The 22,990-nt window shown below is 42.9% G+C and overlaps 1 protein-coding gene across 6 annotated transcripts in view; it reads right to left on the bottom strand.

Annotated features, from left to right (window-relative positions):
- LOC115114564 (obscurin-like) overlaps positions 1 to 22,990 on the bottom strand; it is a 105,053-nt gene that overhangs the window by 4,381 nt on the left and 77,682 nt on the right. For all 6 annotated transcript variants that reach the window (XM_065013495.1, XM_065013496.1, XM_065013497.1 and 3 more), the window contains 26 exons: positions 18,460 to 18,750; positions 17,915 to 18,187; positions 15,910 to 17,316; positions 14,659 to 14,940; positions 14,352 to 14,433; positions 14,076 to 14,197; positions 13,353 to 13,550; positions 13,164 to 13,196; positions 12,917 to 13,015; positions 11,965 to 12,183; positions 11,568 to 11,738; positions 9,392 to 9,531; positions 8,880 to 9,080; positions 8,679 to 8,755; positions 8,153 to 8,323; positions 4,901 to 5,060; positions 4,661 to 4,777; positions 4,326 to 4,490; positions 4,048 to 4,206; positions 3,589 to 3,766; positions 3,264 to 3,377; positions 2,946 to 3,113; positions 1,208 to 1,310; positions 876 to 1,005; positions 412 to 505; positions 129 to 171 (listed from right to left, as the gene is read on the bottom strand). In XM_065013495.1, the coding sequence (XP_064869567.1) occupies positions 129 to 171; positions 412 to 505; positions 876 to 1,005; positions 1,208 to 1,310; positions 2,946 to 3,113; positions 3,264 to 3,377; positions 3,589 to 3,766; positions 4,048 to 4,206; positions 4,326 to 4,490; positions 4,661 to 4,777; positions 4,901 to 5,060; positions 8,153 to 8,323; positions 8,679 to 8,755; positions 8,880 to 9,080; positions 9,392 to 9,531; positions 11,568 to 11,738; positions 11,965 to 12,183; positions 12,917 to 13,015; positions 13,164 to 13,196; positions 13,353 to 13,550; positions 14,076 to 14,197; positions 14,352 to 14,433; positions 14,659 to 14,940; positions 15,910 to 17,316; positions 17,915 to 18,187; positions 18,460 to 18,750 (5,197 nt within the window). The remainder of the gene's footprint in view (positions 1 to 128; positions 172 to 411; positions 506 to 875; positions 1,006 to 1,207; positions 1,311 to 2,945; positions 3,114 to 3,263; positions 3,378 to 3,588; positions 3,767 to 4,047; positions 4,207 to 4,325; positions 4,491 to 4,660; positions 4,778 to 4,900; positions 5,061 to 8,152; positions 8,324 to 8,678; positions 8,756 to 8,879; positions 9,081 to 9,391; positions 9,532 to 11,567; positions 11,739 to 11,964; positions 12,184 to 12,916; positions 13,016 to 13,163; positions 13,197 to 13,352; positions 13,551 to 14,075; positions 14,198 to 14,351; positions 14,434 to 14,658; positions 14,941 to 15,909; positions 17,317 to 17,914; positions 18,188 to 18,459; positions 18,751 to 22,990) is intronic.

Raw genomic sequence — 22,990 nt, 5'->3', positions numbered from 1 at the left:
GGCGTTGAGTGAGCCCCTCTTACACTCAGGATTGAAATACTGCCTGGCCATGCTTGCAGAGGCCTAAGGAGGACACACACAAGTATGCATGCTTCTTATAGTCTGTATCATAACCTGGTCACACTTACATGATGATGGTTTTCTTTGGTGTTTTAGTCTCCTGCTCAGTGACTAGAAGGAAAGCAGGACAGGGCTTATGGAGTTAGTCAGATAAATTGATAGCTAATGTTAAGACAAAAAGACTACATCATCTAAATTGTTGATGAACTGATGGTTCATCTTTTCCTTTGTAGGAACGTGGCTTATGGAAATTAAAGCATACATTCTCTACATTTTAAGAACCTGGTAAAAGAGGTAAATTGAAGGCATGCTAATGCACAACGGTATGTGCATGAATGGGAGTATTCCTACCTTCGATGGTGATCGCCTGCTCTCCTCTTCTAGCCACAGCAGAAGGAAGGCACAGATCAACTGCACATTTAGCACTGCCCAGTCGGTTAGACAACTGGGATGGGCAGGGAGGAGAATACATTAGGCTTACTGAAACAATGGCTTCATCTTATCAATGTAATGTCTCATGAAAACAATCCTCTTTGAAGGGACGTCAAGCATCCAAATAATGTAACTACTGTTACATGTTACTACTACTGTATCTCTCATTTGTCTTTTGTATTGATCATTCACAAGTGATACAGCAGCAGCTATTCACACGAGGTGCTTTGCAGTCCAGTGTTTTACAACTGTATGGAATGGTTTCCTGGACCCATATTAGGCCAGTCCTGGATTAAGAATCTCTATTCAAAGTACATTTCAGTCTTGTACTAGGCTTTATTTGGCTGGGAAACCGGCCAAGGGGTGGTGAATTAAAGGCCTACCTCACACTCGTAGTGTCCCAGGTCTCTCTCCGTAGGGCCTTTAATGACCAGCACCAGGACTCCACTACGGGACTCAGTGTAGGTCTGATACTTCTCCTGGTCAGTCAGCAGCCTGCCCTCCTTGAACCATCTGTTCATGGACACGCATGAAATGACATTTTGAGATAATATGAATATCCTTACACATACTTATTTATTAGCTTATACAGTATATTAACTATTAAGAATGGGCAACATAATGAGCACAGTAGGAAGAAGCAAATGGCACAGTCCACTGTCACAAAAAAATTGTCAGTTTAAAGAGCCTGGGAGACAGGTGTGGTGTAGTGTACCTGATCTTGGGGCTGGGGGCGCTCTGGATGGTGCAGGAAAACTGAGCATCCTCACCAACGATTAAGACAGCATTCCTCATCTTGTTCACGAAACGAGGAGGCACTAAAACACACAATTGTTACTCTTGAAAACAGGCTTATTTTTTTACAAGATCAACATTCCTCCCAGACAATTTAGATTCTTGGAATTGTAGATTTTTCCCCAAAGCAAAGTATCAATCACTTTTACTTTTGACATGTACAGTGCCTTGCGAAAGTATTCGGCCCCCTTGAACTTTGCGACCTTTTGCCACATTTCAGGCTTCAAACATAAAGATATAAAACTGTATTTTTTTGTGAAGAATCAACAAGTGGGACACAATCATGAAGTGGAACGACATTTATTGGATATTTCAAACTTTTTTAACAAATCAAAAACTTAAAAATTGGGCGTGCAAAATTATTCAGCCCCCTTAAGTTAATACTTTGTAGCGCCACCTTTTGCTGCGATTACAGCTGTAAGTCGCTTGGGGTATGTTTCTATCAGTTTTGCACATCGAGAGACTGACATTGTTTCCCATTCCTCCTTGCAAAACAGCTCGAGCTCAGTGAGGTTGGATGGAGAGCATTTGTGAACAGCAGTTTTCAGTTCTTTCCACAGATTCTCGATTGGATTCAGGTCTGGACTTTGACTTGGCCATTCTAACACCTGGATATGTTTATTTTTGAACCATTCCATTGTAGATTTTGCTTTATGTTTTGGATCATTGTCTTGTTGGAAGACAAATCTCCGTCCCAGTCTCAGGTCTTTTGCAGACTCCATCAGGTTTTCTTCCAGAATGGTCCTGTATTTGGCTCCATCCATCTTCCCATCAATTTTAACCATCTTCCCTGTCCCTGCTGAAGAAGAGCAGGCCCAAACCATGATGCTGCCACCACCATGTTTGACAGTGGGGATGGTGTGTTCAGGGTGATGAGCTTTTCAGTTTTTGATTTGTTAAAAAAGTTTGAAATATCCAATAAATGTCGTTCCACTTCATGATTGTGTCCCACTTGTTGTTGATTCTTCACAAAAAAATACAGTTTTATATCTTTATGTTTGAAGCCTGAAATGTGGCAAAAGGTCGCAAAGTTCAAGGGGGCCGAATACTTTCGCAAGGCACTCTACACTGAGTGTACAAAACATTAGGAACTCCATCCTAATATTGAGTTGGACCCCCTTTTGCCCTCAGAACAGCCTCGATTTATCGGGGCGTGGACCCTACAAGGTATCGAAAGCGTTCCACAGGGATACTGGCCCATGTTGACTCCAATGCCTCTCACAGTCGTGTCAAGTTGACTGGATGTCCTTTGGGTTGTGGACCATTCTTGATACACACGGAAAACTGCTGAGCATGAAAAACCCAGCAGCATTGCAGTTCTTGACACACTCAAACCGGTGTGCCTGGCACCTACTACCATAAGCCGTTCAAAGGAACCTAAATCACCAACTAAATGGCACACAATCCATGTCTCAAGGCTTAAAAATCATTCTTTATCCGGTCTCCTCCCCCTCATCTACACTGATTTGATTGAAGTGGATTTAACAAGTGACATCAATAAGGGATCATAGCTTTCACCTGGATTCAACTGGTCAGTCTATGTCATGGAAAGAGCAGGTGTTCCTAATGTTTTAGACACTCACTGGGTGTGCACTATGTTCACTTTCACAGTTCAAGCCTAATGTTGGTGTCATTTCCCCTCTGTAATAGAGACTGACCTTGGACAGTGATCTTTCCCAGGGTGCTGGCGTTGCCTGCTGTGCTAGTGGCAAAGCACATGTACTGTCCAGAGTCATCAGCCGTCATGTTGTCCAGGATCAGGGTGCAGGAACCGTCAGGATCCTCGATGATGATGTGGTGAGGGTCGGCCTCCACTGCCCGCCCGTCTGTCATCAGAGGAGGAAACAGTTTTAACATAGGAGGTGTTTCTACCTCAAAAACATTAACAGGGTATGGGCTATGTAGATAAAAACAAACATGCACTGTATGCACAGCTATTGCGTTTCGCACAGCGGTCTCGATGGTGTGTCTCATACCCTTGTACCAGGTGACCACAGGTTTGGGTACTCCAGTAACCTTGCAGGCCAGTTTCACCGTCTGTCTCAGCTCCGCTGTGCAGTCAGCCAGAAGCTCATCAAAGTCAGGCATACCTGGACAGATAGAGGGATGTAGTTACACTTCAATCAATCCTGAGTGGAGAGATGACACATTTTATGCAATTACAGATTAAATTATAGTATGCAATTTCATAGTATGTAAAAAGTACTTGTTTGATAGTAAAGGTTAGATCACAATATGCTATGTCAAACTTGTCTCTGTTTGTCTGGTGGATCTGAGTGAATATATGTGTGTCAGACTCACTCCAGGCAGGCATGGTGTAGCGCTGCTGCAGTTCCCTGAGGTCTCGCAGCCAGGAGTTCTTGATGATGACGGTGCGAGCCTGAAGCGTGTACTTCCTGACAGAGTCCTCACGCTCGTGCCAGATCTCAAAGGCCCGGTCATCACCCTCCACTGTCTCATTCACATCTATGTTGTTCAGCTAGGGAGGGAGACAGACAGAGAAACAGTAGTTATCCTCAAGACTATCCTCACGATTCACTTTATTTATTTATCTGTTAGGAAATGATTTTTATGTCATAGGAAATGTGACATTGATGATATATTCTCTCCAGCAGCAATCTATTTCTATGCCAACCCTGAACAACAGATTGGAATTGTCTGGTGTTTAGAGTTGACTAATTCTTTAGTGACTTGTTTCAGTGGATAGACATGCTGAGTTACATCTGGAGTTTTTAGAAAGAGCAATGAAGAGAGTCTTACCTTCATCATGTTCTTAAAGACGTAGCCCTGGGTGTCTGTGTTGGTGTCTCTCTTGGATTTGCAGATGATGACATAGTTTTTGAAGAGGAACGCATGTCGATGGTGACCTCTGGAGGAGGACCTTACCCCAGGTGCACCCTCCCACACCATGAAGGGTCCCTGTCACAAAACACAACACCGTCACATAGGCTACGGAAACAAAATTAGTTGAAAATCCTCAAGAATATGGTCGTATTCACTAGCCACCAAACGGAAGCAAATGGGTTTTGGTTATTCACCTGTCTGATGGGCTCCCCCAATACATCCAGAGTGGCAGGATAGTTCTCTATCATGGAGACGTGGTGTGTGTTCTCTGAACGCTGAGGCAGGGATGAAACCATGGCATAGGCCTCCTCCAGCAGGCAGCAGTTCTGACCGTTCCTGGCCTTGTTCCTGATCAGCTCCTACAGTCACAGAAATGGGCACAACGATTTAAGATAATAATAATAATAACACTAATATTTAAACAAGATTATATAACATAAAAACATATGACAATTTAGGCTCTGGTGCATTAATTCCTAGTGTGTGAACAAGAACAAAGAATACCCGATTTACAGTGTTAAACTCTCACCTTGAGCAAGGCCTTGTACTTCTGGATTCTGTCCAGAGGTTTCTGTAGGTAGGCGTTGATGCTCAGTACAGGACCTTGAGCAGGGTCGGCACTGGCCTGTTCTTTGTCTGTGTATTCCTGTGACAAAGACAACAGGGTTTAGAAACATGGCCATTACTAGCCTTACATAGTCAGTAAGATGAGAAGACTTACACATTAATGACCACTTGTGCTAACAGTATTTGTGAAGGGTTCACTTACCTTGAAGAAGTGGTGTACGGTCTTGTCACTGATAGCTGCCTCTGCCTTTTGCTGGCCTACGAGGTACTGGAGGTACTTCTCAAAGCCCTCGCCACTCCTCAGGAAGCGCATGGCCACGTCGTCATCAGTGTCGCAGTGGCTCAACTTAGGGAGCATGGACCTGCACATGACACAGTATGTGTCATTCAGCAGCTTTGTGAGAAATGTAATTATTACCAGTATATTTAAGCAATAAACCCAGAGGTGGTGTGATATGTTTATTAAGCAATAAGGCCCGAGGGGGTGTGGTATATGGCCAATATACCAAGGCTAAGGACTGTTCATTCTCACAATGCAAAACAGAGTGCCTCGACACAGCCCTTAGCCGTGGTATACTGGCAAAGTACCTCAAACCCCAGAGGTGCCTTATTGCTATTATAAACTGGTTACCAACGTAATTAGAGTAATACAAATAAAGGTTTTATCATACCCATGGTATACGGTCTGATATACCATGGCTGTCAGTCAATCAGCACTCAGGGCTCAAACCACCCAGTTTATAATGGCCAATATATCACGGCTATGGGTTGTTCTTACGCAAACCTTAGGCATGACGCAAACCCCAGAGGTGACTTATTGCTTTTACAAACCGGTTACCAAGATAAATAGAACAGTAAAAAATATACTGAACAAAAATATAAATGCAATATGCAACAATTTAAAAGATTTTACTGAATTACAGTTCACATAAGGAAATGAATCAATTGAAATAGGCCCTAATCTATGTATTTCACATAACTGGGACTACAGATATTTGTTTGTTGGTCACTGGTACCTTAAAAAAAAGGTAGGGGCGGTGGATCAGAAAACCAGTCAGTATCTGGTGTGACCACCATTTTTCTCATGCACGCCACACATCTCCTTCGTATAGAATTTATCAGGCTGTTGATTGTGGCCTGTGGAATGTTGTCTCACTCCTCTTCAATGGCTCTGCGAAGTTGCTGGATTTTGGCGGGAACTGGAACACGCTGTCACACACGTCAAATCCTGAGCAACCAAACATGCTCAATAGGTGACGTCTGGTGAGTATGCAGGCCATGGTAGAACTGGAACACGCTGTCACACACGTCAAATCCTGAGCAACCAAACATGCTCAATAGGTGACGTCTGGTGAGTATGCAGGCCATGGTAGAACTGGAATATTTTCAACTTCCAGGAAATGTGTACAGATCCTTGTGACATGAGGCCATGCCTTATTATGCTGAAACATAAAGTGATGGCGGTGGATGAATGGTACGAAAATGGGCCTCAGGATCTCGTCACGGTATTGATGTGCATTCAAATTGTCATTGATAAAATGCAATTGTGCTTGTTGTCTGTAGCTTATGCCTGCCCATACCATAACCTCACCATCACCATGGGGCACTCTGTTCACAATGTTGAATCAGCAAACCGCTCACCCACACAATGCTATACATGTGATTTGCAGTTGTGAGGCATGTTGGACGTACTGCCAAATTCTCTAAAATGACGTTGGCGATGGCTTATAGTAGAGAAATTAATATTCAATTCTCTGGCAATAGCTCTGGTGGACATTCCTGCAGTCAGCATGCCAATTGCACACCACCTCAAAACATCTGTGGCATTGTGTTGTGTGGCCTTTTATTGTGCCCAGCACAATGGTGCACTCGTGTAAATTGTATTTATTAAGGATCCCCATTGGCTGCTGCCAATGCAGCAGCTACCCTTCCTGGGGTCCAGCAAAATTAAGGAAGTTATATACATTTAGAAATATTACTTGACATTACAGTATGCTTAATCAGCCTATTAATATGCCACACCTGTCAGGTGGATGGATTATCTTGGCAAATGAGAAATTCTCACTAACAGGGATGTAAACAAATGTGTGCACAAAGTTTGAGAGAAATATTGTTTTTGTGTGTGTGAACATTTTTGGGGATATTTTATTTCAGCTCATGAAACATAGGACCAACACTTTACATGTTGCGTTTATATTTTTGTTTAGTGTAATTTTATGTAATACCTGTGGTATATTGTCTGATATACTCACAGCTGGAATGCTGTTTCATCTGTTGGGTTCTGACTTTTAGACTTGAAAACATTAAATATCATTTTTCATGTCACTGGAGGAGAGAGGGGAATGTAGAATGTTTACGTTCTACCAGGATATGTTATTGTCAGACATTAGGGATCCTATGGGAGGAGAAGAGACAGTCTCATGACAGTGGGTTGGGGAGGAGTGAGGAATTTGGGCAGAGGTCAGGTTAGAAGAAGTGGGGAAGAACAGACATCACTAATCTTCTGCATAGTAACAGAGGTGTATTGGCTGTTCAGAGGTGTAAGGAGGGGCTCAGCATAGGAGAAAGGATGAAATACTAGTGCTTGTGTGGATATGATTTGTCTTATGCAGCTGTATGACCCAGTGGGTGAATAAACTTGGTTTGAGCTTTAATAAGAGTCTGAGTTTTTTTACTGTGTTTATTTAGAACACATCCAATCAGCATCCAGAACCCAAACTACCCAGTTTATAAGTGGTATATACAGAGTGTACAAAACATTACAAACACCTTCCTAATATTCAGTTGTACCCCCTTTTGCCCTCAGAACAGCCTCAATTCGTTGGTGCATGGACTCGACAAGGTGTCAAAAGCGTTCCACAGGGATGCTGGCCCATGTTGACTCAATGTTTCCCACAGTTGTGTCAAGTTGGCTGAATGTCCTTTTGGTGGTGGATCATTTTTGAGACACACGGGAAACTGTTGTGTGAAAAAACCCAGCAGCATTGCAGTTCTTGATACACTTAAACCAGTGTGCCTGGCACCTACTACCATACCCCGTTCAAAGGCACTCAAATATTTTGCCTTGCCCATTCACCCTCTGAATGGCACACATACACAATCCATGTCTCAATTGTCTCAAGGCTTATGTCTCAATTGTCTCAAAATAACCCCTTCATCTACACTGATTGAAGTGGATTTAACAAGTGATCATAGCTTTCAGGTGGATTCACCTGGTCAGTCTATGTTATGGAAAGAGCAGGTGTTCCTAATGTTTTGTAATGGTATGGTATTATATAATGACAAAACATCAATGCAATAGAACCAGTTAGGTCATACATACATACATACATACATACATACATACATACATACATACATACAAGCCTTATAAAGGGTTTATGAAAGCTTCATTAATCCTTAAAAGTTTAAGTTTGTTTGAAGACGGGCCAAAAAAACAGTCAGTGGTACTTACTGGCTATGGAAGGCCTTGATCTCGTTGATGTTCCTGAATATGGCCTCCTTCTGGCTGGTGATGTCAGATGGGGTGTCAGGGCTCTCCACTTGCTTGATGTGGTGGGAGGTGAAGAAGTCCATCTCTTTGACAAACTCTGCCTCGCTGTTGATCATGTCTTGAATCAGTTGGCTGAGGATGACAGAGCATTGTGGTTACTATGGGGTGTCGTTGAGTGTGGTGGTGTTTCTTGCTTGTGCATGCAGAGCCGAATCCTAACGATCTTCTTTTTAAAAACATTTTTTACATTCATTCTCGAATCAAATCAAATGTATTTGTAAAGCCCTTCTTATATCAGCTGATGTTACAAAGTGCTGTACAGGAACCCAGCCTAAAACCCCAAACAGCAAGCAATGCAGGTGTAGAAGCACCTCCACCTGCATTGATTTCACACAAATCATCTTGATTGAGTTGCATGGCAGTCTGATCTCAGTGTAAGTTTTGGCCCTAATAGGAGTGTGAGATGTTCTAGAAGCTCTCGACTCACAGTAGTCTCTTCTTGTACTCTCCTTCTGAGACCTCTTCTCCACCTCCCTCTGTGATGTCACCAGCAACATCAGACAGCTAGAACACAAAGGTTTAATGTAACATTAAGAACACAGTAACATTTAACTAAAATAGGATCAAGAGAGTAGAGGTCGATGTACAATATTGGTGCTAAAGCAATTACTTGGATCTTCAAACACACCTTGAGTTTTTTATCCAGGTAGGCAGGTGAGACCCAGCCTTGTCGGGATGGAGTGGTTTTTGTGGGTTTGGTCCGGACCAGCCATTTGAGTGGATGTGCCGAGTCCAGAACCTCAACATACTGGCCCTCCTTCAGGGAAATGGTATCTTTGTTGGGGATGGTGGGGTTGTAGTCAGCCGTAGCCACATAGATGTCAAACATCTGTAGAAGGAGTCGAACATCAGACAAAGTCTTGTCTATAAGAGCTTACATTTGCAGAGTGACTTGGATTAAAAAATATAATTGTATTTATAAGAGATTTGCCCAGAACTGGGTTTGCTGGTGATGCAGGCCAGTTGAGGCCCTTTTCTGCATTAGGAGCTGAAAGGAATAAGTCAAGTAAGTAGTCTGCAAATCCAGTCAAAAATATAAGAGAATAAAATTCAGAGTCATTAGAGAGGACCCAGTATGAGTGAAGTGATACTGAGGTGTTCCAAACAAAGAACGACAGATCCTTTTATATAGTTCCATACCTCTCCCCTGGCATCAGGGTCGTCAGACTCCGAGGAGGAGTCAGCGAGAATGGAGCCGGGGCGAGAGCGACCGTGGTGTGGTGAGGCGGAGGGTGTCTTGGTCTCGTCGTCACTATCGCCTCCCGGGACACGTAGTGAGGCTGGGTCAGCAAAGGGGAGGGGTTCAGAGGGAGACAGCCAGGAGAGCATACAATACACACACACACACCTCAACATATCAAAGTATATACAGGTAACTGCCAAAATAAAGGAAACACCTACATTAAGTGTCAATAGTATCCTTCATTTACACAAGTGATTCCTTTATTTTGGCAGTTACCTGCACATAGGCCTAATAATACTGTACACACATTCACAGAAAGATGAAATTGGCCACTGAAACATCCACAGACCACCTGGAATGTGTAGCTTTGGCTTCTTGACCCGTAAAATGAATATTATCACTGGCATAGCACAATTAATTATCAAGATTCCTCAGAAGGTTAGCTAAACTACACATTAGTGCCATCAACAGTTTTGCTGCTACTGCACAAGTTATTTGATTAAATAGTTTTCACTATTACAAACTAGTTAGAACACTAGATGCATGCATAAGAAAGATACTGTACAAATAAGACGTGGTGTCTTAAGTTGTGTCCATACATGTCTGAGTGCAGGCATGTATTCCAGCTATATGCTATCCGGAGTATCACTTCAAAGCCATTTGAATCATGTGCTCAGGTAATCACTGCTTTGCCAAGACACAACTTCTACTAATGCATCAAATAAATATCATGGAGCACAAAAACATAAAGGGAGAAATGTTTGACCAGGTATAAATATTCTTTGTTATACTGAAATGGCAGCAGAATAATGGAACTGATTTAATGATAGTTTTGTCCCCCACTATACAATGGAATCTTGACCATTTTGTTTCAAAATGTTTAAATGTGTCTTGAACGGTGAAATACTGTATGTTAATGTCATCTCCACAAGTCATCATCGCCGGTGATAGCCAAGATATTCTTACTGTCGTGCAACACGAACAGAGGGACGTCATTTTCTGACCCCTTGTTTCATGTCAAGTAGTACTCCTCTTTTAAATTCAGTCAATCCAATCCAAGTCAGACAGCTAGAGACAGATGCAGAGAGGAGGACATATAACATAAGAGGAGACTCACTAACTTGTGTAAAGGATGTCTGGTTTTTAGTGAGAGTAGCTGAGATCTTTATGTACTGTGGATACATACTGGAGGCTTTGGGCCATGATTTCATCCACTGGAGCACTTGATGGTTCTGTGTGCTGTCTGAATAACAAATTAACGATTGGATGAGTGCATGTGAGTGAATTAATGGATGGAGGGCTGAAGGATGATGAAATGAAGCAATGACAATCCATATCTGTCGGTCGTAGGGGAGGACAAGGTGTAGGAATCCACACATTGCTCAAAACACAAGCAGAACAAGTATTAGTGAGTGAGAAGAAAGAGATCAAAGCATACGATATAAACATAAAGAAAATGGCGAGCAGCAAGAGGCAATGTGCATGACATTTTCTTTGAGCCGTTCATTCTTAAAGTCTACATGAAGCTCTATTAGTAACTGACATATCCACAGTCACAGCGGTGTAGCTGTATCCAACAAACGCTGGTGTGTTAGTTGGCCCTTTGCCTGATGTACTGCATGTGGGATGAGAGTAACTTGTCATAACATTACATAAACTGTGATGAAGTGTTATGACAGATAGCTTATAGTGTTTATGACAGCATTACAAAGGTCATGTATATATACAATTTGAATTTAGACTTGATCAATGGCAATATTAGAGACATATACATATATATTTTATTATGCTATTAAAACACTATAATAACATTTTCTGTATTAGCATAGACAAGCAGATTCAAATGTTTTAGCCTGCAATAAAAGCACAGACTGTAAAATACACCAGGATGTATTTGACCATTATATCCCCATTTACCAGATATTAATATTACATTACTTTAACCTATTCCAGAAGTCATTATAAGTTACATGTAAAATCGAAATAAATTTGCATCAAATCACAAAGTGTATTTACTTGATCTTAAATCAACACAGAGTGGAAGAACATTTCTTTAAATCAAATAAGAAAATGTTCTAACTGTGCCCTATTTTGGACCTTTGATGGAACAGCCCATGACACATTTTCACTCACCTTGGCTGATCTTGGCAGATACCATTTCCGTGATCTGGGAGGTGAGCTTCATAAGGAACTCTTCTGTTCCAACTTCACCTAGATACTGCATTTTTCCTCTGCCAACATCTTCGTCTGGAGGGCTGATAGTAATCCCCAGAGGGATTGTGGTCTCTTCCTTTGGTCGTGGTGCTACAACAGAAAGCAGATAATACATTAGGAATGTTTCACATTAGAACTTGCTGTCTGCCACACATATACTACATGAATTTATATTGTGTATGATTAGAAAAGCATGTGTCAGTATGTTTTGCTGTTTCTCTAATATGTATTGTGGACTCAAGAAATGTTGCTATTGTAACAGCTAATGGGGATCCAAACAAACAAACCAAGTACAGTATATCGTTCAGTTTCTCACCATCCTCCACTTCAAATTGGGCAGTGCAAATGGACTGTCCGGCCCTGTTGGTGGCGATGCAGGTGTATGTGCCTGCATGCTTAGAGCCCACATCCATCAGGATGAGACTGTGTTGGCGCCCTGAGCTGGCCACCTTGTAGCCCTTAGTGTCTGGCTTGATCCACAACACGTCCTCAGCAGACTCCTCTTTCAACCACGTCACCATTGGGGTGGGAGAACCTTGGAGAGCAGACATATAGATAGTGGGACTTGGGAATTCACATGGTGTATGATGAATAGTCTTATCAAACAGTAGTCTGTGGACTCGTATGCATGTCTGTATGATAAATGACAATATCTTTTATGGAAGTGTATCTCTCATAGGACGCGTTACTGATTCTGGGTCTGCTCCTCTGACTTGGTCAACTCTCAGCCAAGGTTGAGAGATATACTGTACTGTTACTGCGGCTATAGAAACCAATTACTACATGCCAAAACAATCTGAGGTTGAAGTTGTTGTTTCTCTAGCTTAGAGTCACACTACAAAACAAAAACGTACACATATATTATAATTAATAAATAAGGGCCGAGGGTGTGTGGTATATGGCCAATATATCACGGCTAAAGGCTGTTCTTAGGCATGACACAAATGACCAAGTTTATAACATGTTTTATAAACCGGGTGGTTTGATCCCTAAATGAGAATCGGCTGACAGCAGTGTTTATACCACGTGTATGACAAAACATGTACTGCTCAAATCAGTTTATAATAGTAATAAGGCACCTTGGGTTTTGTGGTATATGCCCAGAATATACCACGGCTAAGGGCTGTGTCCAGGCACTCCGCGTTGTGATGTGCATAAGAACAGCCCTTAGCCGTGGTATATTGGCCATATACTGTACAACCCCTCCACGTGCCTTATTGCTTAAATATACTATCATTATATATGAGTTTAGTGTTGTTGATAGATACCTTCCACTCTGACAGACATGGTGACGCTGGCTCCCTGTTTCACCTTCCTGTTGCTGAACCTCTCCAGGAAGCGGGGTGGCACCAGAGGCACCTTGGGATCTAGGAAGTAAAACATGGGTATAGAAAAGCGTCATCATTACGTAGCTCAAAATTCAGAACAATGTGACATGCTATAGGCAACAGTGCAAGCAGTAATGAATGAATAAATGAATTAATCAATGAATATTATAAAATCATAATTAAATACCGTGCTTCTCTACAGGCATGAGCTCTCCTGGACCTGTTGAGAGGGTAACCATGAATTCTTTAGTAAATACAAGAATGTTATGTTGTGTATACAATAACACACATATCATAATGCAGACTAAATACATCATCCTAAGTAGAAGACAGGAATCCCTCTCAATATAAACCTTTCAGTCATGAGTAGACCTACCCAGAACCAGCAGCCTAGCAGAGGAGTATGCTGTTCCAGCAGCGTTGCTGATGTAGGCAGAGTACTCTCCTGTGTCCTCCCTCTTCACCTCCAGGACTTCCAGGCTGTGGGTATCTCGCTTGTCCAGCAGCAGGATCCTGTCTGAGGAACGCAGTGGGTGGCCGTCCTTGAACCAGTACACCCTTGGACTAGGGAACCCTGGGAAATATCAACAAAGAGTAAGCAACTCAGTTATTGACCCTGGGGGCAGAAATAATAAATTGCCTCCGACTTACCTGCCCTGGGGGCAGTAGTTTTTACACTGCTGCTACTCATTGTTTATTATCTATGCATAGTCTATTTACAAATTACCTTGACTAACATGTACCCCCGCACATTGACTGTACCGGTACCCCCTGTATTTAGCCTCGTTATCTAATATCCTTGAGTTACTTTTAGATTTTATTGTATTTTTTACTTCGTTTTTTTAGTAAATATATTCTTAACTCTATTTCTTGAACTGCGTTGTTGGTTAAGGGCTTGTAAGTAAGCATTTTGGTGCATGTGACAAATAAAATTAGATTTGAGTGTTTACTTGGCTTTTTTACCAGATCTAGGTACACATGACTCTAGTTAATTCTTCTCTATTTAAGTTATCGACCTCTGAAGGAACTGAGCAGAGACAACTTAGTCTAGCAGGGTTTGATTAATGCAGAGGAGGTAGAGAGTAACCCACAGACCAACCTTTGACTTTCAGCTGCATCTTAGCGATGGGTGAGCCTGGGCTGACGTGCACATCATGGAGCTCATCCAGTACTTGTGGCATCTGCTCATCCTCTACCACAGACTCAAAGGCTTCCGTTTCCCTGAGGGGAGAGGATAGGAAGAAAGTAAAGCTGTCAGTAAAGAAGTAACATGACCAGAGAAACATTTTAGGTACTATTAGGAATCAGGATTCCATTGTAAAGAAGGTTGCATTCAAAGTCAAAGGGCTTGTAAACTCTGAGTTGTCTCATTCACCTAGACATGTAGCCCTTGGCACTGATATAGGAGCCGGTCTCAGTGGCATCAGCTGCAGTATCGTAGTCTGAGCTGCAAGACACTGAGGAAAGAGAGATGCATTACACAATTACTCTCAAAATAACATGGATGAGGATATCCTATGCATACTGTCAACCAACCAACCAAGCAACCAACTAAATACCCAAATAATCAACTAAATAAACAACGAAATAACCAAAAGAACCAACGACAAAAACAACATAACTAACAAAATAACAAACAAAATAACCAACCTACCAATCAATATTATATGTTCTGTACTCACTGTCGACCCTGAGCTCAGCCTTGGTGGCAGCGATGCCGCTGGTGTTCTCAGCCATACAGCGGTAGACGCCCATGTCAGAGGGCAGCACGGTGGTGATGATGAGCTGGTGGCAGCCCTCCTGGTCCTCGTTGATCATGTAGTGGTCGTTCTCCTCCAGCAGCTTACCATCCTTGAACCAACGCACACTGGGTGGAGGCTTCCCAATCACCACGCAGTCAAAGCTGACCGGGTAACCGTCTGGCACGTCCTGGCTCTGGAGTTCAGTCAGGAAGACTGGGGCCGCTGGGGGAGAGACCGGGACAATCAGTTAGGCACAACAATAAATTAGGAGCTTTTATTCATTATGCAGGGGATGAATTTCACTGGTATTCCATGTGTAATTATTACTGACCAGGATTATCTATATCTATTTTTTTATAATTAGCTTTTACAGTACAAAAAAAGCACAGATATAAAAGGGTGTAAAGGCAGGCAGTGCAACATGAGGATTATTGGATGGAAAGGATTGTATCAATACTAGAACGGAGTGGGTCAAGGAGAGCAAAGAGAAACATATTTAAAACTGAGGACTACGGCAGGGCAGAACAGCATGAGGAGAAATGGAGGGTAAGTGTGAATAGAACGATAGTATGGATATACAGTGTCAATACTGGAAAGAAGTGGGTAAAAAGAAATTGAAGCAACCATTAAATTACAGCAAAGACAAAACAAACAAATGTTTGGGACATAACTGAGGACATATGCCACTACATCATAACAAACATACCAATGAAGACACACACTGATATGACTGAAAGACAAACTGTTTGGACAAGAGAAAATGAACATTAGGTCACACACGAAGACAGAAAAGGTCATGTAGTATAACCACATGGAACACCCAATACACCATGAAAAGCAAGATGAAAGCCTGGATGAGGACTATTTGACCATTTGTTTAGCAAGTACACACGTAACGTCTTAGCTAACAAGCAAAGGCTCCTGTTAATGTTTGGAATTTAAACACATTGAAACATGTATTTATATTATTGAAGCAAAATAAATGACATGTACATTACTTCAATGTCAAAGGCATTAGTCTTTTTGTGATTTAACTGGTTCATTTTGATTACTAAATAGAATGGTAGACAAAATGACTTAGTATAACCGATAGAGATACATTAAATACCTATTTAATTACATGGTATAATCTCAGCATCAAACTTAATTGCAGCAAGGCATACAGAGAAATGTACTCTCTGGTTTTCATACCGGGGGCTCCTGTCATGAACACAGGCAGCTGCTTCTCCTGTGTGGGTGTTGCAGAGCCATCTTGAGTGTATCCCATCTTCATGATGCGCAGCTCCACTTTGAGAGGTCCAGCCTCCTGGATGGTGGTCTCCACAGGGACCCCCTGGGCTGTGAACATCTCCTTGAAGCGCTGAGATGCCACCTGGGCCTCAGACCGCTTGTCAAAGCGGATGTAGATGTATCGCTCGTCCTCGCGGTACGATTTGGGGTCGGGGGCCTGCAGCTCAGCCTCATCATCACAGCTGACGAACGACTCCTCCTCCGACGTGGCCGGCAGGCGTGTGCGGAGGAGGCGGCGAAGACGTTTGCTAGCCTGCCTCAGAGACTCGTCCATCTCGCTTTCTGCCGACGAGCTCTCCGCCTCGCTGTCGGCACTGTAGCCCATGGTCAGGGGCCTCCTTCCAGATGCCTCCCGCGCCGAGCCCACCGTCACCTTGCCGCTGTGGGTGGTCACCCCGAACTTGTTGGTGACCTCACAGGTGTAGACACCCGTGTCCTTGGTGGTTATGGCGGTGATGACAAGAGAGCAGGTGCCATCGTTGTAGATGTCAATGTGGTGGTGCTTGCCGTCCGCCAGGTGCTCGCCATCCTTCAGCCAGCGCACTTTCTCTGGCTTGCCCTCCGCCACACACTCCAGGTGGATGGTGCCATTGGGTTCCTTGGTCTGGTCCTTGAAGACGTCCTTGAAGACTGGACGCATGTCCTTGCGGGCTTTGTACCCCTTGAAGGCAGCCTGGATCTTTACAGCAGCATCCAGCAGCCCCATTTCTTCGTCCTCCTTATCAACGACCTCCGTGATGTCCGTGGTCTGTGCTGTGATCTGCTGTACTGAAGATGAGGTCTGTTGGACTGAAGTCTGTTGGACTGTGGTCGCCTCTTTCAACTTGAACTGTGTGTAGAACTTCTCAGTGGAGATGGAATCTGTCTGGTCACACACAGAGACGGAGGACTTGCTGCTCTTCTTCAGGTAGGAAACCAGTGTTGGAGGCCTGGATTCGTCCTCAGAGCTGGTGTACAAGTTTGGCTCCAACACCTTCTTCTTAGGGACGATGACATGCTCTACAACCTTTTCCTTTTCTTTCACCTTTTGTTTCTCCGGGGCTTTCACATCCACTTTCTCATTCTCCAGGGCTTTCACCCCCACCTTCTCCTTCTCCGGGGCTTTCTTCTCCTTGACTGGTCCCTTGGGTGTCTTGGGCTCCTTGTCCTCCTCATCAGGCAGCTCAGAGATGGAGTCCAGGGTGGGCTCTCGGCTCATGCGGCGTTTCTTGGCCAGGTCCTCCCACAGTGCATGGACGTCACCCTCGGAGGCAGCCTCAGGAGGCAGGCTGGGCTGGGCCCCCTCCTCCAACTGAACCCCATCTCCACCTACAACCAGGACACAATGGAATGTTATATGCAGCAAATGGACATCTCTACAATATAGCAGCCCCAACACACACTACATTTATAAGAACTATGTTGATCATGTAGTGACAATTACCCATGGGATTAAATTATTTTCTGATAGGAGTTGTGTGTTCATTTATACTTTGAAAGAAGGAGCTCACCTCACACCATTACTAGCTGATAATAATTATAATCTACATCCGGCACAGCCAGAAGAGGACTGGCCACCCCTCATAGCCTGGTTCCTCTCTTCCTAGGTTCTGGCCTTTCTAGGGAGTTGTACCTAGTCACCGTGCTTTTTCACCTGCATTGCTTGCTGTTTGGGGTTTTCTGTACAGCACTTTGTGACATCAGCTGATATAAGAAGGGCTTTATAAATACATTTGATTGATTGCTAGAACTAGCAGATGAACTTAGCTTAATTTACCCTCAAATAACAAACACATCTCCACCAAGCTTCCAGTTTGGCTTGAGGAGAATGGCTTACAAGAGTTTCATAATAAATTAATGTGGGCGAATGGAAAAGCAAAATTAAAATTACATGGTATAATATTCTGGTTTGTTTGGGCATGTGTACCTTTTGGTAGGTTGAGATTAAGGGAGCTTTCTGCCTCGTCTGAGGCCACACAGGTGTACACACCCTGGTCAGCAGACACAAAGTCTTTGATCAGCAGCACTTGTGTCTTGCCCTCTGTGGTGACCTGGTATTTGACCCCATACTCCAGCTCCTTGTTGTCTTTGAGCCAGGTGACCGAGCTGCCCTCAGCAGAGAGGTCACACGCCACACGGGCCATCTTACCCTCCTGCAGGTCTGGACAGGCCAACTGTTGGGTCACTGTCACTGGAGCCTCTATGGACCAAAACGATTGATTGACTGTTCGTTGATTGATTGATTGGTTGTTGATTGAGTTATATTTTTTCCAATAGATGGGACACTACAGATACAATTCATGCCAATGGGAAATGTATTAGACTCTCCTAGGTTTTAAATGGTGTAACTAACACATACATGGTCTAGGACTAGGTTATAATTAGGTTGTTCAACATGCTGGGCTTGAGACAGAGCCATATAGAGATATCCATGTTTGGCTCAGGTGTGAGCTCATCAAATAGCCAACTCACCCAGCTGAACGCTCTGAGGCAGCTGGACAGGTTCTCCTGTCCCAGCTCTGTTGATGGCTGCCACCCTGAACCTGTAGCCGCTCCCTGGGATGAGGTTATCCACAGAGAACTCTGTGTTACACACAGGCTCTGCATGGCATGGCAGCCAGAGGACACTGTCCGCCAGCCTCATCTCCACCCTGTAGCCCAAAATAGGGCTGCCTCCGTCGCTGAGGGGTGTGAACCAAGACAGGGTCACCGCCTGCTTACTCTTACTGACCAGCTCTGGGTCCTCCGGGGGGTCAGGAACAGCTATAAAAGGAGAGTGGGTCAATGGTGGATTTGAAGAGAGAGGAATTTGTATTTGTAATTATTAGGGATCCCCATTAGCTGCTGCCAAGGCACTTATATTACACAAACAAAAGATCATATAGCATTAGCACCCCGCTACATATCTACAATACAAAATGTATAATAACACCATACAACGTTATTTCAATGTGCTCTTGTAGAGTGCTATTGTTTGTGTGTGTATGTGTGTCTCTGTACCTGTGTGTCTCTTCACAGTCCCCGCTGTTCCATAAGGTGTATAAAAAATAATAATCGGGATTATACAGCTTGCATCAGTTACCTGATGTGGAATAGAGTTCCATGTAGTCATGGCTCTATGTAGTACTGTCCGCCTCCCATAGTCTGTTCTGGACTTGGGGATTGTGAAGAGATCTCTGGTGATATGTCTTGTGGGGTACGCATGGGTGTCTCAGCTGTGTGCTAGTAGTTTAAATAGACAGCTTGGTGCACTCAGAATGTCAACACTTCCTACAAAAACCAGTGGTGATGAAGTCAATCTCTCCTCCACTATGAGCCACGAGAGATAACATGCATATCATTAATGTTAGCGCCCCCGTGATCTTTTAAGGGCTAGCCGTGCTGCCCTGTTCAAACCAATTGCAATTTCCCTAAGTCCCTCTTTGTGGTACCGGACAACACGACTGAACAGTGGTCAGAGTTTGAAGGTTGGCCTTGAAATACATCCACAGGTACACTCAAATGATGTCATTTAGCCTTTCAGAAGCTTCTAAGCCATGACATAATTTTCTGGAATTTTCCAAGCTGTTTAAAGGCGCAGTCAACTTAGTGTATGTAAACTTCTGACCCACTGGAATTGTGATACAGTGAATTATAAGTGAAATAATCCGTCTGTAAACAGTTGTTGGAAAAATTACTTGTGTCATGCACAAAATAGGTGTCCTAACTGACTTGCCAAAACTATAGTTTGTTAACAAGAAATTTGTGGAGTGGTTGAAGAACGAGTTTTAAATGACTCCAACTTAAGTGTATGTAAACTTCCAACTTCAACTCTACATAGACACACTGGCTTGTCGTTCATCAAGATAGAAAAATAGTAAGGGGCCTAGACAGTTTCCCTGAAGAATTCCAAATTTTACCTGGATTATGTTAAAGAAACCCTCTGTTCTCTGTTAGACAGGTAACTCTGGATCCACAAAATAACAGGGCATGTAAAGCCATAACACACATGTTTTTCCAGCAGCAGACTATGATCAATAATGCCAAAAGCCGCACTGAAATCTAACAGCCCCCACAATTTTTTTATCATCATTTTCTCTCAGCCAATCAGTCATTTGTGTAAGTGCTGTGCTTGTTGACTGTCCTTCCCTATAAGCGTGCTTAAAGTCTGTTGTAAATTTATTTACTGTAAAACAGCATTGTAATCTGGTCAAATATAAAAGAATTCCATAAGTTTACTAAGGGTTGATAACAGGCTGATTGGTTGGCTATTTGAGCCAGTAAAGAGTGCGTTACTATTCTTAGGCAGCAGAATGACTTTTGTTTTCCACCAGGCCTGAGGGCACACACTTTCTAGTAGGCTTGAATTGAAGATATGGCAAATAGGAGTGGCAATATTGTCCTCTATTTTTCATTCAGACCCCGGTAGCTTGTCATTGTCAATAATTGTTTCACATCTTCCACACTCACTTTACGGAATTCTAAATTACAATGCTTGTCTTTCATAATTTGGACAGAGTACATGGATGTGTAGTGTCAGTGTTTATTGCTGGCATGTCATGCCTTAGTTTGCTAATCTTGCCAATGAAAAAAATAATTAAAGTAGTTGGCAATATCAGTGGGTTTTGTGATAAATGAGCCATCTGATTCGATGAATGATGGAGCTGAGTTAGATTTTTTGCCTAAAATATCATTTAACTTGTTATGGCTGGGGGCAGTATTGAGTAGCTTGGATGAAAAAGGTGCCAAGAGTAAACTGTCTGCTACTCAGGCCCAGTTGCTAATATATGCAAATTATTAGCAGTTTAGGATGGAAAACACTCTGAAGTTTCTAAAACTGTTTGAATGATGTCTGTGAGTATAACAGAACTCATATGGCAGGCAAAAACCTGAGACAAAACCCAACTAGGAAGTGGGAAATCTGAGGTTTGTAGTTTTTCAACTTCTTCCCTATCGAATGCACAGTGTCTATGGGGCCAAATTGTACTTCCTACGGCTTCCATTAGATGTCAACAGTCTTTAGAACCTTGTTTGATGCTTCTACTGTTAAGTGGGGGCGAATGAGAGGGGAATGAGTCAGAGGTCTGCCAGAGAGTCACGAGCTGGCCACGAGAGTTCATGTGAGAGTTATCTTGAGTTATCATGACTGTCCTGATCAGGTCAGGTTACAGGAGACCACAACCCTACAGATTATCTCTCAACCCCAACAGAGGAGGAGAGATCTAGGGGTCTGAAGATGTGGGGGGTTTTATGGACCCTCACGCCCCTGGTAAATCTCAGGCCACAGACAAATTCCTTTGTCCTGTTACTATGGAGAACCAGCCTCAGAACATTAAACATTAACTATTTGGAACAATGGTTTTCGTCAGCCACAATGGTGGTCTTGACGATAGATGGAATATGAAAATGTATGTCATTTTTGTTTTGTTATTAAAGGTTAATAGATGACGTTATTACAAAAACATTGCAACATGAAGAGTTTTCCTAGTATATGTTTGATGTTTATACATTGTATGTTGTGTGGAAAATGTCCAAATCAAAGGGAATGTTTTGGGGGAGATGAAATGTTAAGTTAGTTGTCTAAAATTGGATTTGAGTAAAATCTGGACCTTGCCTCATGAACTTGGTACGCCCAGAAAATCGCCCTAAAGGCGGCTACGCCCACTTCTGACCCAAGGGTATAAAACCTGTGAGTATAGAATTTACAGCAGGACTACGTGACCCCAGCTGCAACAAGGTCTAAAAAAGTCAACGAACCCAGAACGCAACGCAAGTTTGAGGACAAAGAAATCATTTTCTACCCAAGCTACAGCTGAGTAGCTGTGTCTAAGCGGGTGAATTCAAGTCGAACCACCTAGCCTCCATCTCCCATCGAATCGTGGTATCTAAAGGGTTTCATTCCTATGCTGTGAGCTCTGAGCTACAGAGCTGTCTGTCCTCAGAAGACCCCTTCCAGAGAAAAGGGTGAGGGAACAGACTCCTAAGCCAAAAAGGACACTGACATCGAGAGGACGAGCAGGGAGGTGCGCAGGAGAAGTGCGTCATCGAACAGCGGAACGGTCCACGCAGAGAATCCTCGGCGATCATCCCCACGTAATTACATCATTATATTCTGACCCATAAGAGCGGCAGTTTGGGGCAAGGCTAGGGTTAGAATAGCATAGCTGACAAATTCACCCAAATGTATATTTCTCGTGTACTTTCTTTTTTCTCTCTTTTGAAATTCCCATTGTGGGTAACACTCGCCATAGTGTGTTGACCCGTTATACTAAGTTCTAATCAATAGCCTATAATGTGTTTTGTCTATGTGTATCTTTTATCATCATTTTAGCTTTTTAGTAAATAAATATTAAACGAAGATTGGTGTGGTACGAATTCATTGGTGGGACCCGGGTCCGTGCAGATTCATGGGCTATACGACGTTCAGAACGAGATTAGTAGACGAAACTGGTTAATTAGCGGCAGTTGTAAAATCGATATTCTGATATTCTTTGAGTTAATTTGGGAAATAGAAACTCAATAAAAGCTAGTTTTCCCATGGTGCCCCAGGTTAATGAGTTAATAATTGCTTGATTCAGTTAATCACGTAATTAGAAACTTGTAATCATTCGATGAGCAACAGTCGTCACATTAACTAATACAACGCCACGACACATTATTGAAGATTTATGTTAAAAACATCCTAAAGATTGATTCTATACATCGATTGACATGTTTCTACGGACTGTAACGGAACTTTTTGACTTTTCGTCTGCTCCTAGTGATCGCGCGCCATGAAAAGGAGGTATTTGGACGTAAATGATGGATATTATCTAACAAAACAAACATTTGTTGTGGAACTGGGATTCCTGGGAGTGCATTCTGATGAAGATCATCAACGGTAAGTTAATATTTATAATGCTATTCTGTTGACTACACAACATGGCGGATATCTGTTTGGGTTGTTTTGGTCTCTGAGCACTGTACTCAGATTATTGCATGGTGTGCTTTTTCGGTAATGCTTTTTTGAAATCTGACACAGCGG

This window comes from Oncorhynchus nerka, linkage group LG9b (genome assembly GCF_034236695.1).
Source record: "Oncorhynchus nerka isolate Pitt River linkage group LG9b, Oner_Uvic_2.0, whole genome shotgun sequence".
Taxonomy (NCBI): Eukaryota; Metazoa; Chordata; class Actinopteri; order Salmoniformes; family Salmonidae; genus Oncorhynchus; species Oncorhynchus nerka.
The sequence above is the reverse complement of the archived record's forward strand: the minus strand, read 5'-3'. Positions and strand labels throughout refer to the sequence as shown.